This window comes from Drosophila serrata, unplaced genomic scaffold (assembly GCF_035046125.1).
Source record: "Drosophila serrata isolate PLE 108 unplaced genomic scaffold, ASM3504612v1 contig_276, whole genome shotgun sequence".
Lineage (NCBI taxonomy): Eukaryota > Metazoa > Arthropoda > Insecta > Diptera > Drosophilidae > Drosophila > Drosophila serrata.
This window is the reverse complement of record NW_028257174.1, coordinates 9,060,788-9,085,446: the sequence shown is the minus strand read 5'-3', so window position 1 is coordinate 9,085,446 and position 24,659 is coordinate 9,060,788. Positions and strand designations below refer to the sequence as shown.

At 39.8% G+C, this 24,659-nt stretch overlaps 1 protein-coding gene and 1 long non-coding RNA gene across 3 annotated transcripts in view; one reads left to right on the top strand and one right to left on the bottom strand.

Annotated features, from left to right (window-relative positions):
• The first annotated feature begins 754 nt into the window (after positions 1–754).
• Positions 755–23,778, top strand: pico (ras-associated and pleckstrin homology domains-containing protein pico). 2 transcript variants are annotated; one of them, XM_020950118.2, is made up of 4 exons: positions 755–1,957; positions 19,446–20,550; positions 20,619–22,934; positions 23,004–23,778. In XM_020950118.2, the coding sequence occupies exons 1-3, from the start codon at positions 1,823–1,825 to the stop codon at positions 22,922–22,924; spliced, it is 3,546 nt and encodes a 1,181-aa protein (XP_020805777.2). In that variant the 5' UTR covers positions 755–1,822; the 3' UTR covers positions 22,925–22,934; positions 23,004–23,778. The 2 variants fall into 2 exon arrangements, with proteins under 2 accessions (XP_020805777.2, XP_020805778.2); XM_020950119.2 differs by lacking the exon at positions 755–1,957 and adding an exon at positions 4,823–5,315.
• LOC147643333 (uncharacterized) overlaps positions 13,644–24,659 on the bottom strand; it is a 49,044-nt gene continuing 38,028 nt past the window's right edge. Inside the window, exons 2-4 of the long non-coding RNA XR_015272418.1 lie at positions 15,779–15,977; positions 15,530–15,719; positions 13,644–14,200 (exon numbers count right to left, since the gene is read on the bottom strand). This is a non-coding gene — a long non-coding RNA (uncharacterized LOC147643333). The remainder of the gene's footprint in view (positions 14,201–15,529; positions 15,720–15,778; positions 15,978–24,659) is intronic.

Genomic DNA, 24,659 nt, shown 5'->3' with positions numbered 1-24,659 from the left:
TTATTGTTTTTTTTGGTATATACATTACATTTTAGTAGTAATTGGAACTTCAAAAACCTATAATTATAGTTATACATTTCCAATACGATTAATAAATCAAAATTTATATATATTTTTTTTAATACATTTGTCATCAGTTTTATTTTAATAAAAAATAATGCAACACATTCAACAACAGCGGGCTTTTATCTTATTAATTTATTTGCTTTGTTGTTTTTGTATATTATTTTCCGATTACCTAAATGGAATCCGCCGCATTTCATATAAATAAAAGTCTATTCCAAAAAGCTTTTCATAAGTTTTTTTTTGTATATACATTAAATTCAATTAGTAACTGGAATTTCAACAACCTATAATTATAATTATACATTTTAATTATGATTTATAATTATTATTTTTTTAAATTTATTTTTGATCAGTTTTATTTTAATAAAAAATAATGCAACACGTTAAGCAACAGCGGTCAGCTTAATTTATATTCTTAATTTGTTTGCTTTGCTTTTATTTTATATTATTTTGAGATTAGCTAAGTGGTATCGGCCGCATTTCAAATAAATAATAATATATACTTCTTGGACTTCTTCAATTCCCGGAAATTGTTTGATTAGTTTCTCTGCTATATAAATTCAATTCAATTAGTAACTGGATTTTCAAAAACCTTTAATATTTAATTAATATTGTCATTTTATAAATTTCCAATACCATTAATCGTTCAAAAGCTATCGATAGTATCGATGGCACTCATCGATGCTTTCACATCTCCAACAAAACTTCACAACTACGGTGCGGGCGGGGCGTTTTTCGTGAAAATCTACGCACGGGCTTTTCGTAGTTTCCTGATAGTACCATCCGTTTGTTTTGTTTCGCTTTTTTTTTGTGTGTGTTCGAACCCGTCGCCAGTCCTGCGATCCTAGCGAAGTAAATATCCGCAGTGCCATTAAATTTGTTGGTGAATCACCGATGGCCGCTGAAGGAGGGAACTCCTTTTCCTTTTCTTTTGTGCGATGCTGCTGGCTGCAAATGCAAATGCACTCGGCACAGCAACAACAAAACGGCCGAGCGACTAACGGGGCTTGATGGCGTAAAGCCGTGGAGAGCACAAAAGGATTACTAATTGATTAATTGAGGCGGAGGAAGTGCAAAAGCTGGATAGCAATTGGAAACGCATTTGCAGTTGGATTTCGAATTGGAACTGGAGTTGGAGTTGCGAAGTACCGAGAGTGCGAGCGAGAGAGGACGAGCGCTGCATGAGAGTGTTGTTGGTGTGCGTGCGTGCCAGTGTGGGTGTAGTAGTCCCAGTGCATAAACTCCAGATTGCGTTCGGTCGACTTCGGTTAACTTCGGCCCTGTTCGCTTCGTTTTGTTTGCTCTCCCGTTCACCCACGCAACTTTCGGAGAAGGAGTAAGCAAGACAGCCAGATAAAGAGTAAGAGCGAGAGCGAGTGCAAGGAAGCGGTTTTTCGACCGAAAATGCACAAAGGCAAGCTGCAAAGTTAGCTAAAAAAATACAAGAAGGAAACGAGACACAAACAGAAGAAATAGCGGTTAACGGGTCCCTAGCTGCGAATCGTTGAAATTCAAGACGGATCGCCATCACATTTCTTCAATTATGCCGAACTTTTTGGTGTCTGTTTCGGTTTTCATTTCGCTGCAATAAGCGATCGCAGCGGCGCGCCGAGCACACAAAGGGAAAAGAATATAGGAGGGAAGGAGAGCGACAGAGGAGAGGGAGAGCGGCCCCAAAGAGCGCTCTCAATTGACGACTCCCACTCCCACTCCCCTTTTGTGGGCCCCCTCTCTTCACCTTTTCACTGCCAGTACTATGGATTGTGGTGGTCTTGCGGCGCAACAACAACAACAGCAGCTACAGCAACAACAGCACTTACTTCAGCAACAGCTACAACAACAGCAGCACAACTCTCTCAGTTGCCTTGAGGAAGCAGCAACAATAACAAATGTAAGTATCTTCCATGCAACTCCCAAGTATCATATCTGTATGCGTGTGTGTATGTTTCTGTTGTATTTCCTCTATACTTTATAATTCACTCCCACACACCGAAAATACACTGAAAAAAGTGTAAATTGCAATAGCTTACAAAAAATATATGAATAACTATTATTTTTCTTTCACCAACTGTAGGAGTTTTTTAAGTTAAATTAAACAAATCAATTAGATTAGGAATTTTAATTCTTTGCCCATATTATTAATTTCTGCAAGTGTCTGTCCGTTTTCCTATTTGATTTGTGTGGCTGTTTTTGGCTGCACTGCTGGAGAAGGGGGCGTGGTCGGTCCGTGCATAACTTGAAGCCAAAACGGAGTGCTTATCCCAGGTACAAAGTTCAGTGCCAGCCAGTGATATACGTTGCGATATTTGAATTCGTATTTTTTTTTATTATTTTTGTTTTAACACTCGAAGAAAATGAGTCAAGGCGATCGCAGAGAGTGCGATGATTAATCTCTAGGCCAGATGCTGTGGAAACAACAACATGGCAAAGGCAATAAAAACAGCTAGAGTTAACCCTTCAAAAGCCACAGACTGCGATGTCAATCAAATATATATTTATATTGTTTTACAAAATTACGTGCTTTTCTTGGTTAAATTACGCATTTACTTAAAATATTAAAACGCAAATTAGGAAAAATAAATGTATTGTATTGTACAATTTAAAAATTGTTTATTTGCTACAAACAATTATTTCTTTCATATATTTTAAAACTTCCTCGTGTAAAGAATATACCACCGCATCTGTGGGGTTAACGCTCGTTTAGTTCCTCAAAGTGCCGACACATTAATTGGTGTACTAACTTTTTTGCTCCTTGGCTTCTTTCTCTGCGCTTGCCCCATTACTTTCACCGTGCATAAATTCTGAAAAAAAAGGCGGGGGGGGGGGGGGGTAAATAAGTTTACAGATCTAAAGTCGTTCTGGAAGTTCTGTAGTTGTTCCCGATTTGTTTATACGAGGAAAGCGGCAAAGAAAACACGATTCCCGATGAAAGACGATGTGCGATATACAGCACATCGCTTCGCTTCGTCTCCTTTTGCGTTTTTATTCTCCATCAGTTAGCGCCTACCCTTAACATGGAAGGTTGATTAGTTCTACGTCATCCCTCAGAATGGTAATATTGCCAGAATAAATATTATAAATAATTTCAAATTTATAATATCGTGTTAGTTTATTGTGAATAAAATAATATATGTACAAAATTATTTAAATATTATTAAAAATATTTTTATAATATGCTTAGATATTGTCCGAGTCTTGCACTCTTATTTGATAATTACATTCGTCAATTATATTATTACAATCTTCAATTACAACCAGTTTTTCCTAAAAAAAAATGTGAATCTGAAAGATATTCCAAAATTGCAGGGTATCTCATAATCCAAACAGTGTGATTGAGTGGTCATTCAATTTTAGTCGTCTTCCCTGTTCTTTGCTACGTGACTGCAATAAAATTTAACTGCAATTACGTGCCATGTCCCGATCCCAATCCCAAATCCCGAATCCCGCATCCCGCCGCAGTGCGAGGATTCCATTGCGTGCACCTCAAGGATGCACAGCAGGACATTCGTGGGTCCAGGGAGTGCGTGTCAAATTTGCTTAATTGCGTCTATAGTGCCGCAGAATTTGGCAAAAACTGTGTTTACCTTGCGATTTCTGTTTGCTCACCTCACACACAGAGAATATGACAGTAAAACAAATTGATATTTTGTCAACAATAAATACTCCATATCAGCGAGATGTTGGATTTATATATTTCTGTTTGATCGCAAACAAATCTATAAAACCAAGTGCATTCACTCGGTTTTGTAAATAAGAAATTTAAAGTAAATGTCAAACACAATGGATTAAATACAATTTCTCTGGCAGGTCCCAATCGTCTGGCTTAATATAGGGTATTAGTATAGATTTCTATGTAGGATTTTATACTCTTGCAGAGGCTATTATTATTTTATTTTATTGAAGGAATAATTTCCGACCCCATATATCATATATATTCTTGATCAGCATCAACAGGCGAATTTTTTAGCCATGTCGAAAGCAAAAAAAATTCTGCTAATTTTTTTTTCAAAAGTTACATCGTTAAAATTGTCAAAAAAAAAATTACGAAAAATTTAAAATTTTCAAAATATTAAATTCAGTATGCAAATTTATTAACATTCTAAAAATTAACACATAAATACTTTCCGAATTAAAATTAATGCATTTTTGATTTAGTTATGCTTATTTGAAATTTTTATTCCTTCAAAAATATCAAACAAAAATTGTAAGAATATACTCAGTTCTTTCGGTGTACGCACTTGCATCTGTCACTCGGTCCTGCCAACTTCCTTGCATCCTCACGCCGGTTGGCAGTGCCAGGGACGCAGCAGCTGAGTACAGTGGAACAAATGGCATTGCAAAATTAATATAATGTCAAATGCAGCTACGAAATTTGGAATAAACACGCCCTAACGGTTGTCCATGTATATTACGTAAGCACAAGGGGAAGGTCAGTCCATTTACGCAAGTAAATTTATTATTTGCTTGAATTAATGATTACTTGGGTGGAGTTGAAAATATCCAAAAATTCGATAAGGTTCATATATGAACAGTACCATAAATGGAAATTAATATAATATAATAAAACAAGAATTAATTTAAGGTCAGATGCTGGAATACTATACAGTTTTGAAAAAGACACAAATCCTAGCTTATTATCAAAAAGAAAATACTTATTATAAAGCTAAAAAAGATTAAAAAGATTTTGGGTATGTAGAACTGAAATTGCGCCACTGTGCAACGCCCCGCAGCGGCAGCGACATCGCCTCGAGGCTCGCGCTCTCTCGCCATTTCCATTTCAACCGACGCTAGAAGAGGACGTGACAGCTACGCAACGCGGAGCGACGCAGCGTGAAACGGTACTGGAAGGCGAATGTGTGTAGTAACGAAACGAAAACAACGGGTCGGTAAATGCGAGATTGATTGGAAAAGAGCGCGCGCGGAAATCGAAGTGCACAATTATTTTATTTTCATTTCTGTTTTGGTTTTTTGATTTCGCGTTCCGTTTCGGTCTCTTTGCGTCGCATTTTTTTTTCTTGTTGGCTGGCTGTACGCGTTTATTAAGTTCCTTATAACTGCCTGTTGTTCACACAAAACAAACGAAAACGTCGGGTGGCGAGCCGCAAAAGAAAAAGAAAAAGAATTGCGCGGGGTAAATGAAGCAATAATTAAAAGTGCCTTTGGTTAATTGAGAGAAGTGGAGGCGAAACAGCAGGCGACGAGAAAAGGAGAGCGGCAATCGAAATAAAATTGACGTAAACGTCGACGTGGTAAGAGGAATAACGGAATAAGAGTCCCAGTCCCTATCTCTTTCTTCCTTACACCAACAAACCCACCTACACACGCACACATTCGTTTCTCTCTCCCGCCCCTGAAAAAGCACAGTTGTTTGCGTGGAAGAGATGGACAAAGGCGGCGGGAGTTGTTGTTTGTTTTTGTTTTTGGCAGTTAATGTTAATGCGTTTTCGCTTTTGTCTCTCATTCGGCCGAGTGTCGTTGGGGGTGCAGATGAGGGGAATGGATTGCATCGACAGCAGTTTATTATTTAGTTTTATGCCCCATCGGAAAGGGGAGCTTTTATTATTGTTTACTCCGTCTTCAGTTTCTGTGCCTTATCTCTATTTCCTTTCGCTCCTTTCCACTGCCAACTGGCAACGGACAGCGAAGGTGGCAACCCTGACAATGTCCCGTTTTGTCTTTTGCCTATTTTTCGCCGGTTTTTCGTCTAGTCATATGTATGTATGTGCGTCATTCTATTCTCCACCCCGCTTCATTGACTTCTTTTTGGCTGCTCTCTTCTCTCTAACTCCTTTCCTTTAATTGCTCCCGCACGTTCGTCAAATATTTGCTCAACTCTTTTTAATTACATTACACACACATGCACGCACAGCCGTTTTACCCCTTCACACGCACACACCACCGAAAGCAGATTGTAATTGCAGATCTCTCGCCGATTTAACGGGAGAAAGAGGGGACAGCAGAAAGAGGGAGAGAAAACAGTGTGACTCATGCGACAATTCTTGGAAAATCTGTGATTGATTTTATAGATTTAAGAAAATCAAGTTTTCCCGGCTATTAAGGGTATTTGTCTTGGGTCATTTTCGTTTGTCATACAGACAAAAACATTTATTGACTAGCGGGTGATGCGGAAAAGGTTGTAAAATACAAAAAATTGTAATTCTTTGGAATTGTCGTGAAAGATTTAAGATCTTTTTTCCAGAACCCCATAAATCCAATCAACTGATCTAATGATCAGAAAAAATGGATATAGTGGTTACCATTAAAAAAAATATCACTGGTCAGTAAAAAATGTAGGATTAAAAAATGGAAGAAATGAAAAGACTGTGGGTTAAATACGTGCTGTTATTAAATTAGGTAATGTCGTTATGCCTAATACTTTTAATTATGTAGAACTTTTATGTAATCGCTTTGAAATGGAATAATACAGTGGAACGCATTTATTATGGGAAAAATAAAAACAAGGCGGGGATTTTTTTTTACGATTTTCATTATATGACTATTAAATTGATATGTTTATTTCACAAAAACAACACCACAAAAAAGTCATTAGCTAACCATACCTTGAAAAAGAAACATGTGCATTTTACCGAGTAATTCGTAATTGAATCTGTTCCACATATGTGTCCACCGGTAATATCTAGGAAAAGTACACAACTCGATCTCACAGCCCAGGCTAAATATTTATTGCAAGGGGACACGATCTGAGATTTAAATTCGCAGGAGATTTAAACTTTGTTTATTCTGTGGCGACAATATTATCGCTTCACAGTGTTTATAAACACTGTTTATTAACAGATCTTCCTGAGCATTTGCAGTTGTGTAGGCAAGCAAATAAATCCTGACTTCTCACTTTCTCGTAAGCCATTTGATCGGCAAAGAATATATACCTAAGATAACCTGGCGGTTATATTAAAAACCAAACAATTATTATAAGACGATCTTATCTAGATTTCTTATTTGAATAGTTGGGAATTGGGTTACTGGTACTGGTACTCGTACTGCTTGTTATAATTCAAAGATAGTGCGCGTAGAATGTTGATATTTAAAAATGTTTTCAGTGATAGGATTGTAATACCCATTTATTAAAATGTAAATATAACCCATTACTGCAAAAAGATCCTATTTCAAGATACATATACAAGATACAAATCCTTTTGCAAATGAATCCAATGTTGGCAGATAGAGATTTATAAGTACAATATATATTTTGCAGAGTACACTTACCAGTCAAAGAGTAAAGCTGCAGGGAAGATCTTCATTATATTGCATTACTTACTGGGTAATGGTCCACTTGACCGAGTGATCCGTAATGGAAATGTACCAGGGCAAATCTGTTGCAATTACATTAGCTTTCCCCCTTTCGATTCTTGCTTCTGGTTTTGGTTCTGGCTGTGATTCTACACCCCGCCCACACACACACACATGTGGGTTTCGTAAATCCGTGCACACACGCAATCTCCTCGCAGTCATGAAATTAATTTTTCGCCCACACGAGGCCTTGATGCGGCCCACTGTGCCGCCAGTCTGTTGGCGTCCCAAGAGGTGATTTTTTTTCCAGCAATTTGCCGGTATCGGCATTGGGGATGGAGCATCACCTGACCCTCGCCTCCCCACAAACCCTTATTTCCCCATACTCTTGTCGAGGATATTCCACTTTCGGTTGAATGCCGAATCCATTTAGTATATCCGGCTTTTTTCAGATAAATAATTTTAATTCTATATGTAACAAAATTTAGGAAAGTATTTATAATTTATTATATTTATTATAAGCTCATTTCTTACATTTTTTTATACTTTATATTATTTTTCTGTTTTTCTTCTATTAACTTGAGGGTAGGGTATACAAAGATCGACTCTACTTCTTGTAGCTTTTAGCACATAAAAGCTGGAAGCTGTTCTTGCGGTTGTTTTGTCCCCCGTTCTCTTGTTATTGTTGTCCAAAGTGCGGCTGCATATTCTTGTGTTTTTTCTTGTTATTGTGGGCCTATTGCTTTTACATTTTATGATTCTCTTGTTACACGCCTTGCTGCCTTTGATTTTGCCCTGCTTGCGTTTTCGCTTTTCCCCGTTTTTTTTTTTATTTTATGTTCCCTATTCGCTTTTCGCTTTTACATGCGCTGTCGCGGCAGCGACGTCGACTGAATATTTATGCGGCAACTGCGGCGACGCTGTTCATTTATTGTTGTTGTTGGTGTTGCTGGCTGTCGCTGTAAATATTTTATTATCGCTTGTTTCCGTTTAGGAACCAAAAATGGGGAAAATAATGTACGGCACACACAGACACAGCCACACGCACTTCCATTTCCATTTACATCCACATGTACAGCGTGCATACGCGCACATATTTAAAATTCTTTTGTCGCCATATTCATTTCGAAATTATGTACTTGGGCTTGTTGCTTCACACGCCTTCGCTCCGCTGCTCTTTCGCCACTTGGCTCGCTCTTTCTCTATTTTTCTCTGAGTGTGTTTGTTTGGCTCTCTTTCTCCTTTCATATTCCTCGCTCTAGTCAATTTATGTTGCGGCTATCAATTCTCGGTCTATCGGTTCTTCTCTGCTGTCTTTTTTTTTTCACATTATTTGGTGTCATTTCGTTTCGTTTTCTTCTCTTTGTATGTCTCCATCTTCTACTTTACACTTCCCACACATGCACCCGATGACCCTGTGCAGTTGATCTATTCTACAGTAATCACCCGGTATTTACAACTACGATCTCTTTACAATATTAAATTCGAAACTGTTTTTAAACTTTAATATAAGTTTTTGTAAGATTTTCAGGGTATTATCTTCTGATTATAGATATAGTAGATCTTTCAGAAAACAAACATTTTCATTTCTTATGCCAAAATTATAAGCTTAAAACTGTTTAAAAAGTTCAGAATACTAGAGTTTTTAATCGGTAGCCTGCAGGCCATTGTCCCTTTTGGATTCTTCTGGCGGTGCCACCGCTTCTTCTGGGCTTCTTGGGGTCGCTGGGTCTCGCGTCTTCATTTCAAAATTAGCGCAAAAATTTTTATTTGTATCGTATTTTTAGTTGTGGTTTTTGTATTGGTTTCGGTGTTGGTTCTCCCCTCTTTATCCGCTGTGGGCGTCTGTTACAATTTGTAAATTATATTTAAACACGAGCCGAGCCGCCGCCTCGCAGACGTCGTCGTCGTCGTCATCATCATCATCGTCTTTGGATTCGGATACGGACTCGGATTTGGATTTGGATTTGGATCGGGTCGGAACGGATCGGTTTCGATCTCTGTGATAGAGGGGGGGATCGGGAAGTCGTGCCAGGCGAGGCAGGGTGCTCTCCCTGTGTGTTACCAAGTGGGCGTGCAGTGACCCAATTTCGCTAATAGATTGCATTTTGCCACACGAGCGAACAGAGGAAAAGGAATAAAAAAAACAGAGAGACAAGCAGATACAGAGGCACAAATGCAGTTGCATGATGGGGATTATTTAGCGCATTGAACTCTGCGTCAAATGGGCTTCGGTCACACTGTAAATCAGAGTTGGCTGCTGCTCCCATTTCAAAGGCCTAGCCTCTGTCGCAGTTCCATCCCCATCCCCATCCCCATTCCCATTGCCATTTCCATTGCTATTCCCGTTCCAGCTTCAGCTCCCGCTCCCGCTCCCTATTCCCATTTCAATTCCCATTCCCAGGCTCAGTGTTTTCGCTAATTGACTTCGTCTAAAGTCCGCCATAAACATTTTAGCAATTTAAAAGCGGACTCTAACACATGGGATATATGTATATGTATGTTTACATATGCAAGATCTAGATATAGACTAGATGACTGTATAATTTATAGAGATGGTCTTTAGCGCATTTCGTATTCCGCATTCCGTTCCTAATTGGTTTCGTTCCATTGGAACGCCACTGGAAAAGCATCGTAGTGTGCGTGGGCTTTGCATTTAGCTACCAATTTGCCGAATTCATTTCTAAAATTATAATGCACATTGATTGAAAGCGATGGCTATCACAATCCAATTCTCTTTCCATTTTTTTCCATTGATTTATGGTATTATTTCCATTCTTTAGTATTTCCCCCGGGGGGAATTGAAAGCGCGCTCCCCAAAAGTTCCTTCTCTCTATCTCGCCCTTCTAATTTGATTGAGCTGCAATAAAAAAATTTGTCAAAATGTAGAAAGGGCAAAGGGAACGCGCGTAATCATACGTTCCAATGATTTATAATATAGTCTTTGGGAAATGAGGGAATTACAACGGAAAATGCTTAGGGCTACATATTCCAATTTCCCCCTTTCATCCGCTCAACTATTGTACTTGCCACTGCACTTTAATACTTGGCCTCGGTATCAACAAGTGATTGATGTGGGATGATGATGGCCAAGGGGAGTGGCGGTGTTGGTGGTGGTGGGTGGACCCCGATCCGATCGCCTGCCGAGCAGCCAAAGAACAACCCCTAAAAGACACACACACAATACGAGAGAAGAGAATGTCTCAAGTTACTGGCCTTTACACTTGAGGAAAGACTTGGGAGTAATTATTGTTTCTCACCTAAATAACATTATATACATTTTTATTATTTAAATTATTTTTTAAGTTTCTGTAAAAAGGTAGCAAGATACAAAAGAAATAAGATTACCATTCAGGTTCTCTAGATATATATCAATCCATCAACATCTTCTTGGAGCCCCTTTTTCAGACCTATTTCCTTCTCCAAGTGTACTTGGAAAACGCCTTGAATTGTGCACAAATGGGATAACCAACCACCATTGGAGGATGTACTCAAAAAAAAAAAAAAAAACGCATCTGTTCCCCGGTTCTACAATGTCTGAGACGGAGGCTATCTTGATCTCATAATCAGTGGAGTGTTGTGTGTGTGTGTGACTCAGAAGGACGGGTCTGGAGGGGAGTGGAATAAGCGGACGAACGTCATCGTCCGTTTTTGGGTAAAGGTTCTCCTTTAACCACTTTGCATTGTGCTGACACTGGCTGGCTGGCTGGCTGGCAGCAGGTGCAATTGCCATTGTTGTGTGGAGGTTCCCCTGCCCATGATGAGGATGAGTGCGTAGCAGTTGTCCCTAAAAAAGAAATAAGGGGCCAAAACCTCGGTTCCGATTTATTGTTGATTATATTATGCTCCGAGGTAGCAGCAGCTGCATTTAAGGACACGCGTCACTTGCCGCTTTGCACGCGCCACGAAAAAGGAAAACAAAAAACAAAAGACCAGAGAACGGAGAACGGAGACTGGTCTGGAACGCAGATTTCTCCTGGACCCTCTTGGCTTGTTCTTCCAAGATTCGTCTTAATGCCCTGTCAAAGGATTTTCGGACCCTCTTCTCAAAAAAAAAAGGGGATCGACAGATGTTTCTCTAAGGGTCGCGTGTATGTTGATTTAATGGGTTTTTCTGCCTCTTTTCCGCTTCCTGAAAGTGAAGTATATATAGCAAAAGGATGAAAGATTAAGGTTATGAAGGGTGCATCGTCACTTTAATGATCCCTCTGTATGCTGGTCGTATACTCAAACACAAAAAACAGCAGCTTTCAAGCAAATATATCAAGTAATATGTTTATAAACTATATTTCTTGCTTAGAATTGAATTTGTTTATAGAAATATCCATAATAACACATTTGAAGGCCTTTCTTTTGTTACTTCTTGTACAAAATTCAAAGTAAAACTAATTTTAAAGCTTAATTTGTTTCTTTGTTATCAGATGAATTCCCTTGGCAGTGACAAAAGTCAGTCATGGGAACCACCGAACATTGCACAGTACGGCCTTATTATCATCATTATCATTTCCCGGCAATTTCGTTTCGGAGTTTGTCCCCTCTTCCTGGTTTACTTTATATTCCTTTTGCCCTGTTGCATATATATATATATTTATATAAAGTCTTGCCTTGAACTTAACTCTGCTGAATACACAGAGAAAAATCACGCGCTCCCTACCCTGAAGAACGGGTTTCCTTTAAATTTTCTTACCTTCGCTTGGTTTAATACTAGAATAAACTGATAATTAACTATTTGAAGTCTTAACCTTTTAATTTTCTTTGTGATAAATATACAAAGTCTTGAATTAGTTCCGTTTTATTTAAATTCCTTTTCAATTCTTCAGTAAACCATCTTCAAAATCCTTAAAAAGTATCAAAACCAACCGTATATTATCCTTTTCAAGATACATAATTGTTTCTATGAAAAAGTGACCATAAAACTTGTATATTTCGATTATATTCTATAGGGTTATAATATTTCTTCTAGTGTATGTATAGCTCTGATAGGGGCCACCAATTAGGCTGCTTAACGAACCAAACCCAAAGTCAAACCGTAGCGAAACGTAACGAAACGCAATGAAGTCGAGTGTAGAGCTAAAACCGAGTTAAAACCCAACTCTGTGTTGCTTCTTTCAATGATGATGATGATAATATATGAAACAGTCACACTCGCATTATATATTCTTTATTCCATATATATATTCTACGCGCTTTATGAGCGACAATTTCGCGAAAAGGAGCGATGGTAGCTTTGAGCTTCCCTCTATATCACTCTATATAAGGCAGTGGCGTGTCTCCGGGCCCATTAAAAGTTAAATTTAATGTATTAATTTAGTTTTTTGCCTGCCTGACCACTCTTGAGCTTTGTTTGGTTGCTCTTTTTTTCTGTTTTGTGTGTGTGTTTTTTTTGGCAGCGTTGCTTTTTTGTTTTGTTGTTTGTTGTTTTTATTAATCGTCTACGGAAGTCGCTGTAAATGTCCACAAACATGAGAATATTCATAATGCGTTTCGGGCCTGGGGACCAAGTCAAGTTGGACTTTGGCTCCTCTACCATTCCCATGCCCCTAACCATACCCATACCCATTCCCATTTATATTCACTCATTCCAGCGAGTGACGTCAGTGGGTTTTAGTTAATTGCTGGGAAAGAGCCTTGTAATGCGCCAAAGTAAAAGTAATTACTCTGGAAGTAGCTCCCTAGGGAGTGGAACGGGCCCAGAACATGCCACTTACTTACTTACTTACCAACGCTTAGCTCCATGGGAGTGGAGTAGGTCATGGGTGGTTTTGTGTTTCTGTTTGCCCAATTGTTAGATGGAAGCAGCTCTAGATAAGATAGGGCAGCTATTGGGTTAGGTTTCTTAACAATCTGGTGGCAGCAGGTGGAGGAACTAGTAGTGAAAATGGATGTGGAAGTGGAAGTGAAACTGGAACCAACCTCGAATCGAACTTAATAGCTTCTCCTCTCCACTGACCACGGTCCATGTCTCTTTCTGTCTGTCTGTCCATATAATTATCGGCTCCGTCGAGGCTATAATTGGTTTATCATGGAAATAATGCCTCTATATAGGTACATATTCACATATATATTAATAGGTAGCATTGATCTGGTGCCATGTGCCTCAAGGTAAACGACAGAAAACCGATCCGCCAAGAACATTGAACTGCTGCAGTAAGAAAAACCTATTTCCAGATTCACAACAATAACAACAACGACATTTGACGATTGTAATTTAAAACAAATTTAAACAACTTTTAATCAGAAGTCGGTATATATTAACAATGCATTAGCATGTGCGCAAGCCCAGCTGCATAAACAAACCATATTAGATTCAACAATAACTAAAAAATCACTTTTCGTTAAGGTCTCATATTTTATTTGTATTAATTTTCGAATCCATAAACAGCTGCCGTAACATAATAGAGTCACCTAACCAAGTGCAGTGCCAGTTTTTGATATTTATTGATTGTAACTCAAAACACTTTTAAACACTAAAGTGATATTAACAGACATTTTTTATTGCTGGCCATAAAATTGTACTATTTATATGAGTTTCGATCACCATAAAGATGTAAAAACAAAGGCAGTCCTAAGTTTTACCCTGAAAAGTTTTCTTATTTCCTATAATATTTCTTAATATTGCCTTCAAGTATTTTATTTCTGGTCTTGAATCCAAGACGGATACCTTTCTCACTCATTCCATTTTTGGTTGGTCAGCTCCTTGGTGAACTTCTTCAACTGTAACTTGGAGTTGGGAGTATGGAGCAAAGAGCTTGGAGAAGTTCTGCTTGGAATTCTCTTTTCCCGGCTCTCCCTTCTCCAATCTCCAGTCTACAGCTTTCTGTGTCGCGTTCTTTGGTTTCTGTTTGCCTTTGGTTCTTGGCACTTGGTTGTGAGGACCATCAGTGGGCTAGTACACATAAAAAAAGGGGGAAAAAAAAATATATATAACAATATTAATATTAGGTTTCATATTATGTCTTAATATAATGATTTAGTGGAAAAAATTATTAATTATACTTCACTTGATACCCACTTCTCAGCCTTAATTATTATATACAGCCTTATTATTATATATATATATATATATATATTATATATTGTATATATTATATTATATATTGTACATATTATTTTATGGCTGCTATTTTTTGCTAATCTTTGGTAGGTTTTATTAAATTACAGAAATCAGGTTACTAAATTCTACTTCTTATATCCCTGCAAGGTATTATAAATTCAGTCGGAAGCTTCTTTCGATATGAAGGACTCATTTTTGACCCTATAAACCATATATATTCTTGATCAGCATCAAAAGGCGAATCTTTCTAGGCATCTCAGAAAAAACATTTTTTTTTCTCATTTTTTTCAAAAATTTTTAAGGGGTTACATCGTTAAAATTTTCAAAAATTGACAAAAATTTAAAATTTTCAAAGTTTTAAACTGAGTACGCAGATTTAAAAACAGGATAAAAACTAGCATAGAACAGCTTTCCGAATTAAAATTAATGTATTTTTAGCAAAGTTATGAGTTTTTTAAAATTTGATTTATGGGGAAAAATAGTCATATGAAAATATCTTAAAATTCCTATTCAAAGAATCTCAATATTTAAAGCTGATGTATATTCGGTTTCCGATTTGTTTCTCTGACTCAATTTCTGTAACCTGCAAGAGTATATAAACTTTGGCTTCCCAAAGCTAGCTTTTATTCTTACTTTTCCATAATATTTCTTGCCGTGCTGAACCAGGGAATGGGGACGGGACTGTGGATCCGACCATAAAGCCGGTGGACACTGCAGTAGTATGTAGTGGACCGACCACCCGACCTATGCAAATATGCAAACAAGAGTCGTAAACTAACAACAACAAATGGTCGCGAGAATGGGATGCTGTGTGGGGTCTGTTGCCTCTCTCCGTCCAAGTTAGTGGCGACCACACCGTGCTCCCCTTTTGTCCATAATACCCCTTCCCTCCCCGCCTGGAAAAAAAGTTTTCTACCCAAAAGGCAAAGTCAATTGGAATTTGTTTCGTTTGTGGCGACTGTCATTGAACTTTGGGGAAGCGATAGAGTATTGAGTGTGGGGGTCATTAGATGCCGCTCTCTATCTGCATTCTTATATACCAATATTCCATATACCATATATCATATATACCGTGTATTTTTGTATACACTTTTGTTCATAAATCAACGCTAACCAAGCGGGTCGACATGTACTCATTTGTGGAATGGAACCAACTCTAACCTCGTTTTAACCTTCCCCACATCGCATTTCATCCGGCATATTGCCTGGTTGCCTGGGTGCCTGGCTGCCCTTCGTGGTGCGTTGCACAGCTGACACTGGGGACGTGGTGCTGGGATCTTATCCGCCAGTGCCAGTGCCAGTAACCAGTGCCAGTATTGCTAGAGTTTAGTTTGGGTAAAGTGCCAATTACCTAAAAAGAAAATAAAAAACAACATCAACCAACAATAACAGCCGACAATAACAAAAAACCTTTTCGAGCCACGCAATGACTCATTCAGTCGAGCGTTGAAAAGGCCATTAAAGAGGCAACTCCATCACTCTTCGCTTCGTCTGTGCCAAGTTTCCAAAGTGATGACCAGTTGCAAGCCGGCTTTAGGCAGCGATGTTCACACATTGTCACAGTAACCAAGAATCGTTGAGGATCGGCTTGAAGCGTGGACAAGAGCTCCTTCAGGTTGTAAGTTCCAATGCAAGTGATTTAGAGAGACAATGGTTATACAAATTGTTAATTGCATTATCTTTGAAACTGGTATTACTTATATGTAATATTCAAGTTACTGTGTTCGTGATTTATTTATAGTTTCAAACAGCATATATTCAGGATATGCTTAGCATTTTTTATTCAGCATCTATTTAGTATTTATTCAGCATTTATTCAGAATGTATTCAGCCACCTATTCAGGATATTTTAAATATTTATACATATACGAATATATTCAGCATTTATTTTAAATATATATTCAGCATTTATTCAAAACAAATTCAGCATCTATCTATTCAGTATATATTCATGACATTATAATTTATTCAGCATCAATTAAATTAAAATTATAAATCAATTCAGCATCTATTGAATATATTTTCTATTCTATTTAATATTCATTCAACATTTATTCAATCTTCATCATTTATTCAGCAAATATTTAGCATACATTCAGCTCATATTCAGCTCATATTCAGCTCATATTCAGCTCACATTCACCATATATTCAGGATCTATTCAGCATTTAATAAGACATATATTCTTTATTTGTTCAGCATTTTTAAAATAACGCTCAGAAACAAACTAGAAAGGAAGCTAATTTTGGGAACCCAAAATTTCTAAGTGGGAAAAAATTTTATAGGGAAAATTGATCATAACTAAGCCAAAAATGCATTAATTTCCAATTGGAAAACGTTTCCCTGCTAGTTTTAAATAGGTTAATAAATCTGCATATTAAATTTAAAATTTTAAAATTTGAAATTTTTCTCGAAATTTTTGTTGAAAAAAATAACGATGTAACCCCTTATAAAAGTTCGAAAAAATTAAGTAAAATTTTTTTACTCCCTAACATGCCTAGATCGATTCGGCTTTTAATGCTGATCAAGAATATACATGATTTATGGGGTCGGATATTATTCCTTCATATTGTAACAAGTTTCTAACTAAAATTACAATACCCTAAAAATGTATAAAAACCAAAGACTCGTATATAATTTCTTCTGACCTTTTGCTTACAAAGATTATTAGATCAAGGCAAAAACTAGTTCTAGATGAAATAATACTTCTTATCTCTCGCATTCATAGTTCAAAGTCACTGTTTTGCCAGTTTATTGTTACAGTGTCTGTATTCTTCAAATGAAAAGGATATCCTGGCGTTCTAGGCCAATGATGTTTATATTTATTTTTAGCATATAAAATGCAATTAAAATAGTGCAGAGTTGATCACTATATCTTCACACATCTGTCGTGAATGCCTCAAAGTCACTGTTTTCCTGTTTTGTTGTCTGTCACTGTTTTTCTGTGATGGGAAACGGATTTCCATTGAGGGGTATCGTATCCATTGAGGACTTTCTCTCTGTATCTCTCTCTCTCTCTTCTGGCCAATTGCCAGTCATTGTGAGTGGGTTTTCCCTCTCGCAGCTCTCCCTCCCTCGCTGTCACTGTCCATGTTCTTTTGTCTCTTAAGGGGGTAGACCACCCTGAACGCATGAAAATTGGAGGGTTTTTCAAAAATTCATTTTGACTAAGGTATTGGGAATACAACTTTTTATTTATTAGTACATCAAAGTACATATGTTAAACTAAAAAATACTTATTGAAAGAAAAAAAATATTTACGAACCTCGGAGATATAGCCAGTCAAAAAACGAATTTTTTTTAGGGAATGGTCGGATGGTGTACATGCTGCACACCACATTTGTTATCCGAAATTCAAAAACAAAAATTTTTTATAAGCTATATAAGTATGGCTATAGCATGACGTAGCCGTTTTTGGAAATAATTTTTTTTGAGCAAATGGGAGCACTTTGAAAAAAAAAATTTTTTTTTTTAACAAAATTTTTGATTTAAAAATTTATAACTTTAAAACAAAAAAACATATCGAAAAAATCCTACCTCATGCCATAGAGGGCATTATAGAGAAGCTGTGTAAAAAATTTGAAGAAAATCGGTCCGGCGGTTTTTGAGAAATCATGTACACCGTTTTAAAAAACGTTGTTTTGAGAAAAACGCAAAAGAAGATAAAGAAAGTACTCTACGGTATACCGGCAGCGCTCACTTCTAATGGCTGTAGAATCCACAAGTAACGAGATATTTTTAAGCCCGATGTCTTAAAATGACCGTAAGAATATCAGCATCAAGATTGATTAAAAAAAAAAAATTAGATTTTTAAAAAATTTCAGGGTGGTCTACCCCCTTAAGTACGTGACTTATGCCTCGGAAAATTACTTAACACTTGCTACTCACTCACTTGGCTCCCACAGCTGCCGCAGTGGCTATATAGACGCCAAGCGATAAAAAGCAAAGCTCAAACTATCAGCAGCAATGTCTACAACGAGCGGCTGCTGGAGAAACGCCAAAAGTAGTGGGTATCAGAAGAGGAAAGGGGGTATGAGTATGAGTATGGGTATGAGTATGGGTATGAGTATGAGTATGGGTATGAGCATGGGTATGGGTATAGCAATGGGTATGGAGTATGGAGTATGGATATGGAATAGGGGGTTGTCGGCTCAGCTTTTGATTGCCAAGCAACATTAGCCATGTTGTTGCTACTCAACTACTTGCTGCTGTTGGAACGGAAATGTGTAACGTGTTTGAATGGTGATCGGGATTAGTATGAAAGGAAAGGGAAGGGAAGGGAGGTTGGATTATAACGCAGCTGTTGTGCATTGGTAATCGGCAATTGGCTAATCGTGAAATCACAGAATCTCGCCATATCTTGCAATATCATTCATTCATGAGCGGACGTTCCACGGTGGCACGTTCCATCAATGGTCAACAAGAAGTGATCGTTGGCCAACGATAATAAGCCTACACACTTTTATGGCTGAGATTCTGCAGCTGAAACTCTCATATTTATAATCTGCACTCGGCCAAGATCACTTCAAATGTCTTCTGATGAGGTTAGCCCTAGGTTCTCATACTAGTTTTTCGATTTTTTATAGACTTTTGTCTAAAAGTTAAGAGTTACTTAAGCTTTAAACTTCTTTCTATAATTTACTGTTAAATTTGAAGGGTATAGATATTATTTAAGTGGAATTTTTGCTTCAGTACATGTTTATTCCAAAATATATTTCATGAAAATGTATGGTAATAATTAATATCAAGCCAAAATTAGCAAGAACTAGTTTATATTAGAATCAAATTCGGATTTTAAAAGTCAAAATAGATAAATATTGATTATCATTACACTTTACTTCATTTGAAATATGATTTTCCCAATACTCTCATTCAAAAAATAAATAAACTAATGCTTAAGGTTATCAATTAACTAACTAAAGTTAATTTTAACTCAATTTTAATATATGGAAATCCAGAATAAAACCCATACTAGTGGTTAAATATGTTACGGGGTCTTTTCCCCCTTTCCCTAGTACAAAAAAACGAATAAATAAATAAATTTATTGCTAATCTCACTCATATATTTCCATTGCAGATCAACCTAAGGGGTATCTTTGCGGCCGGAGCTGCCAGCGGCGGAGGAGCAGGCGGAGGTGGTGGTGTGACGACTGCTGGCTTCGTGGCTGGCGGGGATTGCCCGGTAATTGGTGGCGTTGCTGGTGCTGGCGCTGGCGTCAAGCTGCGCCGAAACAGTGATCGCCCATTGACCACGACCACATCAACGACGACACCGTCGCACACTTACCGCATTTCCATGGCCAATCTGGAGGATACGCAGGAATCGGAGCTGGATCAGATCCTGGGTGAACTGAGCCAGCTGGAGGAGCAAATAAGCGATGCCCAGGCATCTTTTTTGCATCCCAGTGTGGGATCAGCAGCAGCAGCAGCAGCACCACTGCCACCAGGAATGGGAGCTGTCCCGCATCCACCTAGCCATGCCTCCATGTCGGCGGCCTCGTCGCGCTCTCATTCTCGCACCAATAGCAGCATTTCCGCGGACGTAAGCAGCTGCTCCTCATCTGGAATCTCGGAGAATGGTCACGGTATGGGCCTGGGCCTGGGACCGCCTGGTAATATGCATCCGCCACCGCCGCCGCCACCATCGCAACTGCCGCTGGCCGGTGGCATGACTACGGGCATCACGCTGGGCGTGGTCACATCCCGAGAGCCACGCACCGAATCCCCGGACAATGATTCGGCTTTCAGTGACACAGTTTCGCTGCTGTTTAGCGACACGGCCTCGCTGCTGTCCAGCGAATCGTCGGCCTCTTCGAACACATCCCTGCAACAGCAGCAGCTGCAGCAACAGCAGCAGCAGCAGCAGCATCAACAACAGCAGCAGCAAAAGCAGCTGGCCGCCTATGGAAAGGTGAGTCAACAGCATGGCGGTCAGCAGAGCAACGGTGGCAATGGCAACAACTCCAAGGCGGCCAAGATCCAGCTGGCGCTCCACAAGCTCGAGAGTGCATCCATTCGGCGTCTATTTGTCAAGGCCTTCACAGCCGATGGGGCCTCCAAATCGCTGCTGGTGGATGAGCGTATGGTATGCGGTCAGGTAACGCGTCTGCTGGCGGATAAGAATCATGTGGTGATGCAACCTAATTGGGCACTGGTGGAGCATCTGGGTGATCTTCAAATGGGTGAGTCTTTAAACCATGAACTTGATTTACTAGTATCCTTACTAATCCCTAATTTCTCATTCCCACAGAGCGCCTCTTCGAGGACCATGAGCTGCTGGTGGATAATTTGATAGCCTGGAATTCGGACGCCGGCAACCGTGTGCTCTTCCAGCAGCGCCCTGACAAGCTGGCTCTATTCGCCCGCCCTGAGCTGTACTTGCCGGGGCCACAGATGGCACCCGGTTGCCAGCACGATGAGCAAACGCGTCAAATGCTGCTGGATGAATATTTCAAATCGCCTGTGCAGCTGCAGCTGGATGGACCGCTCTACATGAAAGCAGATCCCAAAAAGGGCTGGAAACGCTACCACTTTGTCCTACGCTCATCGGGCCTGTATTACTTTGCCAAGGAGAAGAGCAAGAATACCCGCGACCTGGCCTGCCTCACGCTCTTCCACGGGCACAACGTCTACACGGGCCTGGGATGGCGCAAGAAATGGAAATCACCGACGGATTTCACCTTTGGCTTCAAATCTGCAGTGGATTCCTCGCTGGGCAAATCGTGTCGATCCCTCAAAATGCTCTGTGCCGAGGATATGGCCACGCTGGATCGCTGGCTGACGGCCATACGTGTGTGCAAATATGGAAAGCAGCTGTGGCACAGCCACAAGCTACTCCTGGAGGATCTCTGCCTGGGCCCCGACGATGCCGTCTCTCAGTCGAGCTTTGCCACATCGATGCGCAGCGAGTCGATTTCGAGCATCTCATCGGCAGTGCCGTCGCAATGCGGCAGCGTATCCTCGGCCATTAGCAGCATGTCCAATTCGACCAGTGGCCGCACCTCACGCGCCTCCAGCAGCAGCTCCAGCGGCTGCCTTTCGGACGACAACAATGGCTTTGATTCGGAGTTCACCACTGGGACGATTAAGCGCAAGCCCTCGATGAAACCAAACCTCCCGCTGACCACAATGACACGCCAGCTAAAGGAGGTGGGTGAGATCACCATTTGCGAGAGCGCCGGTGGCGAGGCCAGCTCGCCGGAACGCAGTGGCACCCTGACGCGTCGACATAGCCGCCGCAAATCGCAGGAGAGCAATGGCAGTGGAACACTAAAGCGCCGGCCAGTTCCCAATGCCGCCGTTATTAAGCAGGCATCGGAGCAAGCAGTCGTGGGAGGCAGTGCCTCCTCCAACTCATCGAGCAGCAATTCGACGCCCACGCCGACGCCCAGCATTTGTGCCAAGCCGCCGCCAGGCGATGCCTCCGCTGCTGCTGCTGCTGCCGCTTCGCTGATGTGCTCATCCACGCTTTCGCTGGATTCGCTGCCACCGCCACCGCCACCACCCGCTTTTGAGGGGCCCGATGATCAGGATGTGTATGGATCCCAGCTATCACTGGCCTCACTGCCACCACCGCCACCACCGGAGGAGGTGCTGGCCATGACCTATGCAGGTCCGCCTAGCCCGGTCACACCCACACCAATGAGCACACCACTAATGGCTATGCCGAATAGGAATGGATCCCTGCCACCGGCAGTGCCAGCCAAACCTATTAAGCCGGCTGTGAAGCAGCCAGCGGGAGCCCTGAAGGCAGCACCACCGTACAAGGCACCGCCCGATTATGTGGGCCCTGCCCAGCAGCAGGCAGGACCGCCGCTGCCGCCGCCACCTGCTCAAAAGAAGGTTTCGTTTGCCGATTCGCCGGTCCTGCTGCGCCGTAAAATGTGCTCGCCGGAACCAGTGCTGCCGCAGCGCTCACCGAGCACCGTGCTCAACTGCAATTCGGCATCCAGCAATGGATCGGGTTCGGCTTATCAGACCTATGCACCCGGACCAATGCTGCCACCACGCACTGATTTGGCACGGCTGTCCAGCCAGAGCAACGGGAGCAGCAGCAGCGAGGTGACCTCGCCGAAGCGTCTGCAGGAGAGTGCGTCGAATCCGCCCCGTGACTTCCTCAAGGATCTGCAGCGCGTAATGCGCAAAAAGTGGCAGGTGGCACAGAAATGCAAGCTGGAGCCGGCCACTACGCCGCATGAGGTGCTTGGCTTCAGGGATTTCAGTAACGAGGATCTGCTGGCCGCCCACAACCTCAATTCGGGGGCCAATTCCTCGCACTACTACCGCGAGACGGCCAATGTGAGCCACTGGGTGCGGGAGCACTACGAATATGCCCACAATGCGCTCTACGAGAATGTGCACGCCCAGACGAATGGCGGCGGGAATGGTGGCGGAGCTGTAGGTTCTTCCCCTGGCCTTCCCCTGACAGGTGGTTCTGTGCCAGATGGAGGGGCCACTCCTCCACTGCCGCCACCGCCGGCGGGATCGGCCAAAAAGCGTCCGCCACCGCCGCCACCCAAACGAAGTGATAAAACTCACTTAACCAATCGGGTCTAGTGACTGTAGAGTAAGTCTAGCAGGGAATCCTAGTCATATCTTACTTTCCCGAGACTAATTTTTGCTTTCTTTCTTTCAGGTGATCCATTGTGCACAGGATGCGAGGAAGGATCAAACGATCGATCTCCCTGCTGGGAGCAGCAATTTTCAAAGCAAACAAATTCCTATTAAAGCAGCATGCCAGGTTAGAAATATATACGTATATATATATTTGCTAAATGCTATGGCCACGCCCACTTCTCTTACACAAGTATTATATATAAATGAGAGAATCATCCGAAAAGCGAAATGGAAAAGGAATTCATCAATTCATACATACAATATTTATATGCATTAGTAAAAATATTTAAGCTAAATTTTAGATTGTAAAAAGCGAGAGAAGAGTATACATTTTTTTTTAAATTAACGATAGGGCATTATTTTAAACAAAAGTAAATTAGCGTCAAATAAGTGTAAAATGTTTTTTTTTTTTAATATCTTTCACTTGATTTTATAATTTCTAATCTAATTTCAACTTTTTTTTAGTTTTTTGCGATTATTTTTTTTTTTTGTAATTGTAGTACACGTTTTATGAGCGCATGAAATGCGCTGAGCTAGCAAAGGAAAAGCCTTATAAACTATATATATATTTATATAAAAAATCCTAAAAAGGGAATGCTTATCATACACGTGTGTATGTGTGTTGATCTTTAAAAATTATTTGCTTATAGTATGCTCTTTAGTTACCCGCCCAAAAATTGTAAACCCCCCTTTCAATTGAGATGAGAAAATCCCCCCAGAAAGTTTTGTAAAGTTCCTCAAATAGTTGTCTTGCTCTTTGTACTTATACCACAGATCGAACGAACAAACATTCAGCCATAACATCAATTTAGATTTTCCCAAAAAAACCCATATACATCATGTTTGTATAATGCTAAATCGATAATGTGCATGATGCACATAACGATAACTATTTGTATTAAAGGCAATAAGCGCCATGGGATTTATTTCTGTACACAAATCAAATATGTAATAAGAATTAAGTGTAATAATCTATATATTTAAATATTTCAAATGTATAATTTTGCTAGATTTCATTGCGCGATTTTCAGTTAAAAGCATTATGCGTTAAGCGTTCCTAGATGTTCAATTTAAAAAAGCGAATGTATATCAAGCGGCTAAACTTGTTTATTTGGGGACCAACTCGTAATCCCCCGAAGGTGCAACAATCAAAATAATTTTTGTTTTTAGACCAAATGATCGATCCTTGAGAGTTTACTGTATTTGCATTAGGGATACCACAAAATATCGAGTGTAATATTAATAATTATAATATTAAATGCAAAGTCCGATATATAAATCGATATTTTAACTATTTCATATATGATTTGTGCGATAAATTGATAGTTGGTACGACAATTGCTATATTTTTGAATGTTTCAAATATATAAATCTATATTTTGATATTTCGATATATGTTATGCGCGATAATATTGGTATTTTATAGCCAAATGCGATTTTATTCAATATTTTAAACTTCGCTATAAAAGTTTTCAATATATTTTAAAGTTAAATACTATTATTTTTGATATTTAAATTTTCTATAAGACATGATATGATATTTTTAAAATTATATCGATATATCATAACGGACATTTCCCATCGATATTAATCCCTAATTGGCATCAACTGAAACTCGTCCATAGATCATATTTCTATCAATTTTTGTGTAGTAACTTGTTTGCCATTTGTTTTG